This window comes from Chlorocebus sabaeus, chromosome 24 (assembly GCF_047675955.1).
Source record: "Chlorocebus sabaeus isolate Y175 chromosome 24, mChlSab1.0.hap1, whole genome shotgun sequence".
Lineage (NCBI taxonomy): Eukaryota > Metazoa > Chordata > Mammalia > Primates > Cercopithecidae > Chlorocebus > Chlorocebus sabaeus.
Window position 1 is genome coordinate 21,792,556 of NC_132927.1, and position 12,141 is coordinate 21,804,696.

General features: G+C 35.9%; 1 protein-coding gene across 7 annotated transcripts in view; it reads left to right on the forward strand.

Moving 5' to 3' along the window:
* FANCM (FA complementation group M) overlaps nucleotides 1-12,141 on the forward strand; it is a 70,800-nt gene that overhangs the window by 48,220 nt on the left and 10,439 nt on the right. For 6 of the 7 annotated variants that reach the window (XM_007986594.3, XM_007986595.3, XM_007986599.3 and 3 more), the window contains 6 exons: nucleotides 3,137-3,231; nucleotides 3,344-3,412; nucleotides 5,459-5,587; nucleotides 6,858-7,014; nucleotides 9,418-9,524; nucleotides 10,416-10,979. In XM_007986594.3, the coding sequence (XP_007984785.2) occupies nucleotides 3,137-3,231; nucleotides 3,344-3,412; nucleotides 5,459-5,587; nucleotides 6,858-7,014; nucleotides 9,418-9,524; nucleotides 10,416-10,979 (1,121 nt within the window). The remainder of the gene's footprint in view (nucleotides 1-3,136; nucleotides 3,232-3,343; nucleotides 3,413-5,458; nucleotides 5,588-6,857; nucleotides 7,015-9,417; nucleotides 9,525-10,415; nucleotides 10,980-12,141) is intronic. The other variant, XM_007986596.3, reaches the window with a different exon arrangement.

Consider the following 12,141-nt stretch of genomic DNA (forward strand, 5'->3'; position numbering starts at 1 on the left):
GAGTCCTGCATTTAACTCTGGCTTTCTTAGAAGGTAATGAAAAAAGAAAAACTCGTTGATTTATATATTGCTCATCTGCAAAAAGGAAATCACTCAAGTTTGTCTGTCTGGGTAGATGTTTTAGTAGCAGAATATGAGGAGAAATTTACTGAGTAGTTTTGTATTTGTTATCTATTGCTGTTTAACAAAATACCCCCAAAAAACTCAGTGGCCTGAAATAATCAGTAAAATAAAATAAACTTCTTAGAAGGCCTGTTGTTTGAGAGGATCTGTGAGGAGCTTCTTTAAAATCCTTAATGGGCCTGGTACAGTGACTCATGCCTGTAATCCCAGCACTTTGGAAGGCTGAGGCGGGTGGATCACCTGAGGTCAGGAGTTTGAGACCAGCCTGGCCAACATGATGACACTTCGTCTCCACTGAAAAGACAAAAATTAGCCAGGCATCGTGGCGCATTCCTGTAGTCCCAGCTACTCAGGAGGCTGAGGCAGGAGGATCACTTGAACCTGGGAGGCAGAGGTTCCAGTGAGCCGAGATCGTGCCACTGCACTCCAGCCTGGGCAACAAAGTAAGACTCTGTCTAGAAATAAATAAATAAATAAATAAATAAATAAATAAATAAATAAAAATAAAATCCTTACTCTCTGACTAAATGGTACTGTAAGGTACAATCTTTGATTTTTTTTTTTTTTTTTTTTTTGAGACAGTCTCGCTCTGTCACCCAGACTGGAGTGTGGTGGTGCGATCTCGGGTCACTGCAAGCTCCACCTCCGGGTTCACGCCATTCTCCTGCCTCAGCCTCCCGAGTAGCTGGTACTACAGGCGCCCGCCACCGTGCCCGGCTAATTTTTCGTGTTTTTAAATTAGAGACAGGGTTTCACCATGTTAGCCAGGATGGTCTCGATCTCCTAATCTCGTGATCTGCCCTCCTCGGCCTCCCAAAGTGCTGGGATTACAGGCATGAGCCACCACGCCTGGCAATCTTTGATTTTTAAGGAGGTCTTAACAAAGGATTTAAACTACACCCTTAGCTCACCCTCAGCTTCATAATATATTCCTGGCTGTCCTCTGGGTTTGATCTTTGCCTAGAAAATTTCTTAATTTTAGCATTGTTTGCCATCAGGAGAGGCTGGGAGTTTTCACAATCAGCAAATTCTAATTATGTTTGTCCTTAATGTCTTTCTTTTTGCATTTTGTTCTTATAGCAAAAAGCAGCATTTTGTCTGGAAGTCTTAGCTAGATTACCTTTCATAGATTAGGTACATTTTTCCTTTTTTTTTTTTTTTTTTTTTTTTTGAGACAGTCTCACTCTGTCGCCCAGGCTGGAGTGCAATAGCACGATCTTGGCTCACCGCAAACTCTGCCTCCCAAGTTCAAGCAATTCTCTTGCCTCAGCCTCTCAAGTAGCTGGGTCTACAGTTGCCTGCCACCACACCTGACTAATTTTTGTATTTTTAGTAGAGATGAGGTTTCACCATATTGGCCAGGCTGGTCTCAGACTCCTGACCATGTGATCCGCCTGCCTCGTCCTCCCAAAGTGCTGGGATTACAGGTGTAGGCCACTGCACCTGGCCCATTTTTTCCTTTTCGTGCTAACTGCAATGATGCCAAATTTTCTGGTATTACATTAAAGGATTTAAGGTTTTTCCTACTTTTCTTTAAGCCCTCACCCACCCTTTCCTCAATGGCCAACTAACTTTCCTACAATTTGAGGCTCTTCAAGCCTTCCTTCACTAAAACTCTCAAAGTCCTTTCAGCATCTAACCACTATCTAATTCCAAAGCGACTTTCCCAGTTTAGGTTTTTGTTATGGCAACTCCCTATTTCCAGGTACCAAAATCTGTATTATTTATCTATTGCTGCATAGCAAGCTACCTGCAAAACTTAATGATGTAAAATAACCCCTTGTTACCTCAAGGTTTCTATACAACAGGATTTTAAGTGTGGTTTAACTGAGTGGTTCTGGCTTAGGATATTTCATGAGGTAATAGTCAAGACATTGGCCAAGGCTGCAGTTATCTGAAAGCTTGAACAGCTTTGGAGGATCTGCTTTTAAGATGGCTCAGTCATACTGCTGTTAGTAGGAGACCTTGGTTTCTTGCCATGTGGACCTCTTCGTAGGGCAGTTTGAAAACTGGGGTTTTTTTTCTTTTTTTTTTTTTTTTCCCTTCCCCAGACAGGGTCTCGCTCTGTCACTCAGGCTAGATTGTAGTGGTGCAATCACGACTCACTGCCACCTCCGTCTCTTGGGCTCAAGCAATCCTCCTGCCTCAGCCACTGGGACTACAGGCACGTGCCACCACACCCAGCCAATTATGATATTTTTTATAGAGACAGGGTTCTATCATGTTGCTCAGGCTGGTCTCAAACTCCTGGGCTCAAGTGGTCTGCCTCCTTGGCCTCCCAAAGTGCTGGGATTACAAGCATGAGCCACCCCTCCTGGCCTGGAATGGTCATAGAACATAGCATCTGACTTCTCCCAGTGCAAGTGATGCAAGAGAGAAAGCAAAAATGAAGCCACAATACCTTTTATGACCTAAACTCATAAGTCATACACCTTCATTTTCATTATATCCTTTTTTTAGAAGCAAGTCACTAAGTCTGGCCCACACAGTTCTATTACAACATTTTGTATTGTATTGTATCTCACCAGTTTTTATTTCATATACACAAATACGTATGGAAAACACATATATAACAAAGAATCTTTTAATGTATTGTTTTGTAGCTTGCATTTTTATGCTTTAACTCTTTCAAGTAGAAAGGGCATAAGACACAAAGGGCAGAAAGACTGCAGTAGATTTTAGAGATAAATTCTATTAATAGAACCAGTGACTAATGAAATTACATTTTTGTGTTTTTCTGGCCTCATTTCATTTAATTTATAAAATTGAACTTCATTCAAATATGTATTTATTAGCAAAAGACATTGTCTTATTTTCTTCACTGGCATTTTAATTTTTTTGTCTCTTATTTAGATTTTTGTTCAAAGTTCTCAAAGACCATATTTTTTTGAAAGTGAGTAAATGTTGAGATTGCCTGAAATAATTCTTAATGTAGCCATCAATAAAATAGATTGTTATGATTGGGTAAACCTAAATCTATTAACCCTTCATTATTTTAAAAAATAAATTATAGATGGACAATTATTAACAAGTAATGAAAGTGAAGATGATGAGATTTTCCGAAGAAAAGTTAAAAAAGCAAAAGGAAATGTTTTAAACTCTCCTGAGGTGAGTCATTCAATAATCACAATAGTATAATCATATCAAAGGCTATTTTCCTTCTATACCTTGGGCTTCTGCTGAGACTTTTGTTACCTTTTACTTTATTTACTTACTTTAGGATCAGAAAAATAGTGAAGTTGATTCTCCACTTCATGCTGTCAAAAAGCGCAGATTTCCTATAAACAGAGTAAGTAAATAACAGATAATGTTTAATAATCCAAATTCCTTTGGAATAAAAATTTTGCGAAAAATATATGTGTAGATAAATATAGGTATTTTAATCCTTAGTAGAAAAGTTGATATTCTATGTATGTGATTGGAATTTCTAGCTTCTGCTAGTTTTCAAAGATGTATTCACTATAAACTTTCCTAAGCACAATAAATAAAAATATTAAGTAATTTTAGACTCTAAAAACCATCCTATTTTTGTCAGTACACTTGAGCAATTTGGCAAGCATTCATTAAATACCTACTATGTGTCTACTGTGCAAGATGCTAGAGATACTCTAAAGAATATATCCTAATACTGTCATATGTTACCCAATAGGAGAGAGAGAGAAGTAAACATAATTTCAGTATAATTTTTAAAGTTGAGTGGTAAGAATAGTTAAGTCCTTAACCTCGATCTTGGGAGTTCTGGCAAGCTTCTTGAACTAAGGTTTAACCTTAGTTAAACCTTAAACTGTATTTGGCAATGAGGCCAAAGAAGGGAGAAGAGAAGGCATTGTTTACAGAATAACAGCTTAAAGGAAGATGCAAAGGTGAGAAATGACATCTCTATGTTATTAGATTGTGAAGACAAAAGAGTTTCAAGAAGTAAAATCGGAGAAAAATCAAGGTCAAGTGTTACAAGTGCTTATTCTTTCATTTGATTACTGAATGAGTTTGAAAGAAGGAAAGGAAGGAGTCCGGCATGACTCTGGTTTTTGGCTTTTTGGCAAGTGTGTCACAGATTTAGGCTAAACAAGAAAGAGATGGTAAGTTAAGTGTTGAACAGGTTTGAATTTGAAGTTCCTGTGGGATAGTGAAGTCACAGTGTGGCAGGCATTGATGCCTGTGAATCTGAAGTTTGAGTAGATGGGCAGGTCTTAAGGTTAATGATACTCACCAGTTATAGCTGATAGCTAAATTTTGAGATTAGCAACTCATGTTTTAAATCTCAAATACGGTCTAGGATAATTTGTGTAAAATTACAGGTGCTCCTCAACTTACAATAGAGTTGGATCTTGATACACACATCATAAATTGAAAACATTGTATGTTGAAAATGCATTTAATACACCTAATCTACTGAACATCATAGCTTAGCCTAGCCTACCTTAAACGTGTTCAGAACACTTATGTTTGGTCAAAATCATCTAACACAAAGCGTATTTTATAATAAAATGTTGAGTATCTCATGTAATTTATTAATACTGTACTGAAAGTGAAGAACAGAATGTTTGTATAGGCACTTGAAATTTGGTTTCTACTGCATGCATATCACTTTTGCACTATGGAGAGGTCGAAAAATCGTAACTTGAACCATTGTGAGTTGGGGACCATATGTAATTAAAAATACAGCCAGTCTGTATTAACTTTGTGTACTCATATAAGACTTCACTAGAAAAACAACTTGCTACCTTAACCAGAAGATCTGATTGACTTATCAGAAATGATATAAAATATTGATAATGCTGATGATCAATTTGTTTTAAACTAAATTTATTCCTGTTAATTGAATTGATTTTGATAAACTTTTGATTCTTTTGACTGGTTTTACATTATCCTATAAGAGATATGGTGATAGGCCTCATAGTCAAAACTTGTTATTGTTTTATTGGTTTCTTGGTTTCAAAGGATTCCTATATTTGGACTGATTTTGATGGCCAAATGTATAGGCTTGTTCTTTGTGAAGCCCTTGAACATCTTCTGAAGGAAATACTGTTAAACTAAAAGTATCAGTTTTCTAAGTCACCATAGTGTTTGCAGAAAAAATAAAAATAAAAACTAAAAGTATGTTTTCATCAAATGTGTTTGATGTAATACTATATTGGATGAATACCTATACTAGTATTACTTATAACCTAATTTAGTATTTCATATTACCTAAGTTATTTACTTTTACGTTCTTAAGTATTTATAACATAATTATTTTGTATTTATAACATGGCTCTGAGTTGTGAGAGCGACTTTACTTGTCTAGGAAGAAATTATTTTTTTCTTATGCAAGACTTTTGTTGAATTATTATAGTTAGAATTGTCATCTAGTGATGAGAGTGAGAATTTTTCCAAACCATGTTCACAATTAGAAGACTTCAGGGTTTGTAACAGGAATGCCAGAAGAGGCATCAGAGTCCGAAAGAGACAGAGTCACTTAAAGGTAATCTTTTTAGTTTCTTTAAATATGTATGTATTTTATCAGTAAAGATAATTGGTTTTACATCAATGTAGATTTCTCTATACATTCTCTTTATAGAAAAAAAATTTAAGTATTTTGACACCCATTTAGTTTTTTTTAACTGGAATTAAATTCAACGTATAATTTTTTTTGTTTTTCTTTGTGTCTTGATGCTTTATCTTTCAGTGTTGTGTTACTTTGAATGAATACCAAAAAACTCAAGTGTATTGAGAATTTATGTTTCAAATTGAAGAAAATATAGAATTAGAAATTTGAGTTTTAAGTTGCTTACTTGCTTTTATTATCAGTATATTGTTTTTCTTATTTCTGTCCAATTTTCAAATGCTTGGGAAATGTTCTCAGTACCTTTCCTTCCTGATTAAATTCTTTTGTGGTGCAGTAATTTTCTTGAAAGCTGGAAGACTCAAGAAATTTTATGCTTATTAAACATCAAGCAGTCTGGGCAGGGTGGCTGATGCCTGTAATCACACCACTTTGGGAGGCTGAGGCAGGTGGATCACCTGAGGTCAGGAGTCTGAGACCAACCTGGCCAACCTGGTGAAACCCTGTCTCTACTAAAAATACAAAAATTAGCTGGGCGTGATGGCATGTGCCTGTCATCCGAGCTACTCGGGGGGCTGAGGCAGGAGAATCTCTTGAACCGAGAGGCGGAGGTTGCAGTGAGCCAAGATTGTGCCACTACACTCCAGCCTGGGCAACAAAGTGAAGCAAATATTCCAACTTTTACTTTATTTTACTTATGACAGAATTATCAGAATTTTAAAATAGATTTGTAACTTTATCATTTCTTCTTGGAATTTTCTTTTTTAGACAGAGCTTCTCTCTTATTGCCACAGGCTGGAGTGCAGTAGTGCCATCTCAGCTCACTGCAACCTCCGCCTCCCAGGTTCAAGTGCTTCTCCTGCCTCAGCCTCCCGAGTAGCTGGGATTATAGGCATGCGCCACTACGCCTGGCCAATTTTTTTTTTTTTGTATTTAGTAAAGACGGGGTTTCACCATGTTAGTCAGGCTGGCCTCGAACTCCTGACCTCAGGTGATCCACCTGCTTCGGCCTCCCATAGTGCTGGGATTACAGGCGTGCGCCACCACACTGGGCCTAGAAATTTTCTGTTTTTATTATTGTATTAATCTTAAAAGCATTGATAAGAAATCAGGTTTTCCAAAATCATTTCCAATCATGAAAGAAAATTATTTTCTCAATGATATCTTCATGTTTTCTAATTTGTCTTAGCATGTAGCTAGGAAGTTTTTAGATGATGAAGCAGAACTTTCTGAAGAAGATGCAGAATATGTTTCATCAGATGAAAATGATGAGTCAGAAAATGAAGAAGATTCCTCATTACTTGACTTTTTAAATGATGAAACTCAACTTTCACAGGCTATAAATGGTAAATGTTATAATGATCCTTCAGATTTTTTTCAATGTATGCACTTATATTTAAATATTTTTATCAGTTTTTAATGAAACTAGACCTTAAAAGTAATTAAATGTGGTATGTGCAAAATATTTATTTGGTCATTTTCATTCAAATTCTGTAATACTTGCTATATTTTAAACTGGTTGTTTATAGGCTTCTGCTAATCTGAATATTTCTCTTCAGATTGACCTGGGTTGCTGAAGTGTGAAATGTTCATTTCACACGTGTTTAGTACCTGCTACATGCCTAGTACTACGTAAGGCATTTAGGAACCGTATATGAATGAACAAAATAGACAAAAAAATTCTTCTTATGAAGCTTACATTCAAATGGAAAGAGACAATATATATGCTAACTAAATTATTTAGTTTATTGTAAGATAAAAAATTACAGAAAAATAAAAAAGTTGGACAAGATGAGAAAAATTTGGAGTGATTGAGGTTGGGGGTATAAATAACAGACGAGTTGCCATTTTATTATTTTTTAATTTTATTTTTTTAGAGACAGACTTGCCCAGAGTAGGGTGCAGTGGTGCAGTCATAGTTCCCTGCAGCCTTGAACTCCTAGACTCAGGAGATTCTCCTGCTTTAGCCTCCTGTAGGACTACAGGCATGTACCACCACGACCAGTTAATTTTTTTGGCCTTTTGTAGAGATGTCATCTCACTATGTTGCTCAGGTTGGTCTCCAACTTCAGGCCTCAAGCAGTCCTCTAACCTTGGCCTCCCAAAGTACTGGGTCAATAGCTGTGAGCCACTGCACTCAGCCTAGCTGTGATTTTAAATAAAGCAATTAGGAATAGGCTTCATTGAGAAGGTGACATCATCAGAGACTAGAAGAAGAGAGATTTAGTGATGTAGATTGTTAAGACCAACTGAAATACAAAGCTAAATTTATTAAATTTGCCAAGTAAAGGCAGTTTACTTTCAGAAAACGGTGTGTTCATCCAATGCTTGAACAGATCTTACATACAATACATTTAGAGGAGATGGTTCAGATTGACTGTAACAGAAGTGAGAAATATTCTGATTATATCTCTTCAGTATTCTAATCTTTCACAGATCTCATAATTTATTCTGCTTTTGCAGTCTCTGATATTATTTAAAGTGACAAAGTTTCTCAAAGTTTGTGACTTTTAAGAAAAAAGTGTTTAAAGACAGTGTTCTCAGTACTGTCCTTAATGCTGATATAATTTGCAGGATAAGGTTTTATGCCCTTGTTGTTTATTAACAGAAGTGGCTTTTGCAGGTTTACAATATAATCCAGTGGAAGAATGTTGATACAAAGACAACAGCCAGTGCAAAGGTCCTGAGTCGGTAGTGTGTCTGGCCTGTTGAAGGAACAGTGTTGTGACTGGAATGAGGGAAAAGGGAAGGTAGTAGGAAGATCAGATAAATAGCAGCCAGATCATAATCTGACATAATTTAGTAGAATCTCTGTAGCTTCTATGTTGAGAATGACCTATAGGGGAACAGAGGTAGACTGAGACCAGTTAGGAGACTGTTGAGGTCCTCCAACCAAGGAATGGTAGTGGCTTCCACCAAGATAGTAGCACTGAGGAGAGTGAGAAAGAGTGAATTCTGGATACATAAAGCTGACAGGATTTTCCGATGGATCAGAAAAAAAGGAGAAGTCAGTAAGCTTGAGCAACAAGGACATAGTTGCTGTTATATTATGGGGAAGGCTGCAGATGAAGCAGTTTAGATGGTGATTATAGAGATTTGAAATTCCATTGCAGACACAGTATGTTTGAACTATGTACAGTTTCAAAGCTTTTTTTTTAAGTACCTCGAAATTCACATTATCTTTTGTTTTTATGTATCATGTCTCAAGTACCTTTCATTATATTATAACTTTTAAAAATGCTAGGCATAAAAAAAAAACCAAGGTGTTTCCCAGGTTTTCCTTAACTGAAAATTATGAAACATACTTTTTATTGGCTGTGGGTTTTAATGTTTTTAGTGCATATTTGCTTTTCTGGCTAGATTTCTTATGTTTTTGTGAAACTTCTGTAAATCTGATACATTTTTAAGGTCTTTGTATACCTTTGTTTTGAAAGAAAAGTCTCTGTTTCAATCCTCATTTTCAGAGAGAGAGCTAAAGCAGGGAACTTAAGTTGTCCATGATCACTCAACTAGATGATCTGATTTCAAAGGCTAAACTCCTAACTTAATATTTTTGAATAATTGTTTATAGACATCTTTTAATATTTATTGTCTTTGTGTAAAATATTTGCACAAGGTTTGAATCAAGTAAATTTGAAATAGATTGAAGTTAAATACTTCAATCATTGAAATAAATAATTGAAATAAATACTTCAATTATTCATTTAAATAATTTTGCTACTTTGTCTTAAATTCTTATCTTTACACAGATGCTGAAATGAGAGCTGTTTACATGAAATCTTTGCGTAGTCCGATGATGAACAATAAGTACAAAATGATTCATAAGACACATAAAAACATAAACATTTTCTCACAGGTATGAACTGTAGAAATATAATGGAGAATTCCTGGATGGTGAGGTTGAAATATGTTCCTGTTAATGAAGCCTCCATTTTGTTTCTAAAACTGGGCTGTCAGAGCTATTTGAGATAATTTCTGCCCAAAGTCAGGAAGCTCGACTAAATGAATTCTCAAAATCCCTTTTTGGCCGGGTATGGTGTCACGCCTTTGGGAGGCCAGTGCTGATAGATCACCTGAGGTCAGGAGTTCAAGACCAGCCTGGCCAACATGGTGAAATCCCATCTCTACTAATAAGACAAAAATTAGCCAGGATGGTGGCACATGCCTGTAATCCCAGCTACTTGGGAGGCTAAGGCAGGAGAATAGCTTGAACCCGGGAGGCAGAGGTTGCAGTGAGCCAAGATTGCACCATTGCACTCCAGCCTGCACAAGAGCGAAACCCCATTTCAAAAAATAAAAAAAATCCCTTTTTTGTCCTTGGTTGATAAAATTTATTTTTTTCATAAAAATGTTATATTCTGAAAATTATAGGTTATGTCATTTATGGATAACATTTTCATATTAGTCATGTTTGTTTATAAATTGCCGTGTTCAGCTTGGTAATGTGTACTCTCTGTACTTTCATTGTGCTTATTATATAGCATTTATCATCTATTATTATTGTTTACTTTCTACCTGCTGTTACTAAACCTTAAATTTCTAGATGGTAAATCATTCTTTTCCTTTATTCTCAAACTCATTTTCCTCCACAAAGAATGTACTTGGTATATGTTAGTTGAGTAAGTGGCTGAATTAATAAAGTAAATTAAACAAATATTAATGCAGATTTCATGTGCGTCGAAGTATGTTTTAAATACCTGTTAATTGTCTGAAATAAATGTAAAATATTCTTATGTTTTTATTGTAGATTCCTGAACAAGATGAAACCTATTTAGAGGATAGTTTTTGTGTTGATGAAGAGGAGTCTTGCAAAGGCCAATCAAGTGAAGAAGAAGTTTGTGTTGATTTTAACTTAATAACTGATGATTGCTTTGCAAGTAGCAGTAAAAAGTATAAAACCCGACGTGCAGTAATGCTAAAACAAATGAGGGAACAAAACTATGCACATTCAAAAAAGAAATTATCCAGAATTATTTTACCAGATGATTCAAGTGAGGAGGAGAACAATGTAAATGATAAAAGAGAATCTAATATTGCAGTTAACCCAAGCACTGTTAAGAAGAACAAACAACAGGACTGTTGTTTAAATTCAGTGCCTTCTGGATCTTCTCTGCAGTCCAAGATGCATTCTAATCCAGTAGTTAATCAATCACCAAAGCAGAGCAAACAGACATCACTTAATTTAAAGGATACAATTTCTGAAGTCTCAGACTTCAAACCTCAGAATCATAATAAAGTCCAGTCTACCACACCACCCTTCACTACTGTTGATTCACAGAAAGACTGTAGAAAATTTCCAATTCCACAGAAGGTATGGATCAAAGAAAGGAAAAATGTTTTTAGATGGTTACCAGAAGTTTTTCTTTTTCCTTCTTATGTATGTGTTTTGTGTTAAATAACTAGGTCAAAGAAAAATTAACAAAAAAATTATGAAGAAAATGTCTTCAAACAAGAAAACAATACACAAAATTATATGGGCAATTCACAGGATGCTCAGGTTTTAATTTTTTAAATATGTTAATGTTTTGTTAACACTATGTAAGGAAACTTGATAATTTTATTAAAAGGATGTGGGAAAATAGGGCTTTCTGCAAGGCAAAGTTAATTGAAATTATGTGTTCAGTGCTAGTTCCTTGGCCAGGTGCAGTGTCTCATGCCTGTAATCCCAGCACTCTGGGAGGCCGAGGCAGGTGGATCACTTGAAGTCAGGAATTCAAGACTAGCCTGGCCAACATGGTGAAATGACATCTCTACTAAAAACACAAAAATTAGCCGGGCATGGTCGTGCATCCCTGTAGTCCCACCTACTTGGGAGGTTGAGGTAGGAGAATCGCTGAAACTTGGGAAGGAGAGGTTGCAGTCAGCCGAGATCGTGCCATTTCACTCCAGCTTGGTTGACAGAGCAAGACTCCATCTCAAAACGAAGAAAAAAAGACCTAGAACTAGTTCCCAGATTAACTTCTCTTCTTCTCAGAAGGCTTCGGGTATGTAAGTCTCTTTTTATTGGGTAAAGGAATTTGGGAGTACCACGTCTCAAAACAAACAAACAAACAAACAAAAAAACACACACAAAAAAACTAGAACTAGTTCCCAGGTTAACTTTTCTCCTTCTCAGAAGGCTTTGGGTATGTAAGTCTCTTTTTATTGGGTAAAGGAATTTGGGAGTACCAACTGGTTTCCTTCCTTAAAGTTTTCTTCCACTTCCTTCCAGAATGACTGCTAAGTAGTCCAGTTTTACCTTCTCCCTGTTGTGCTGTTTCTAGAAGAATCACTGTAAAACTGTTTCCTGTTTTTGTTTATAGTTACAGTAATTTTGCTAAATAGGGGTTAAATAAATAATAGGAGCCGTATATATTGATTCATTTGTTTGCCTAACTAGGAGTGAGACTGAAAATACTTATTAAAAATTATAATTTTTATAATTGACAAATAATTGTATATATTTATCAAGTAGAACATGTTTTGAAGTATGT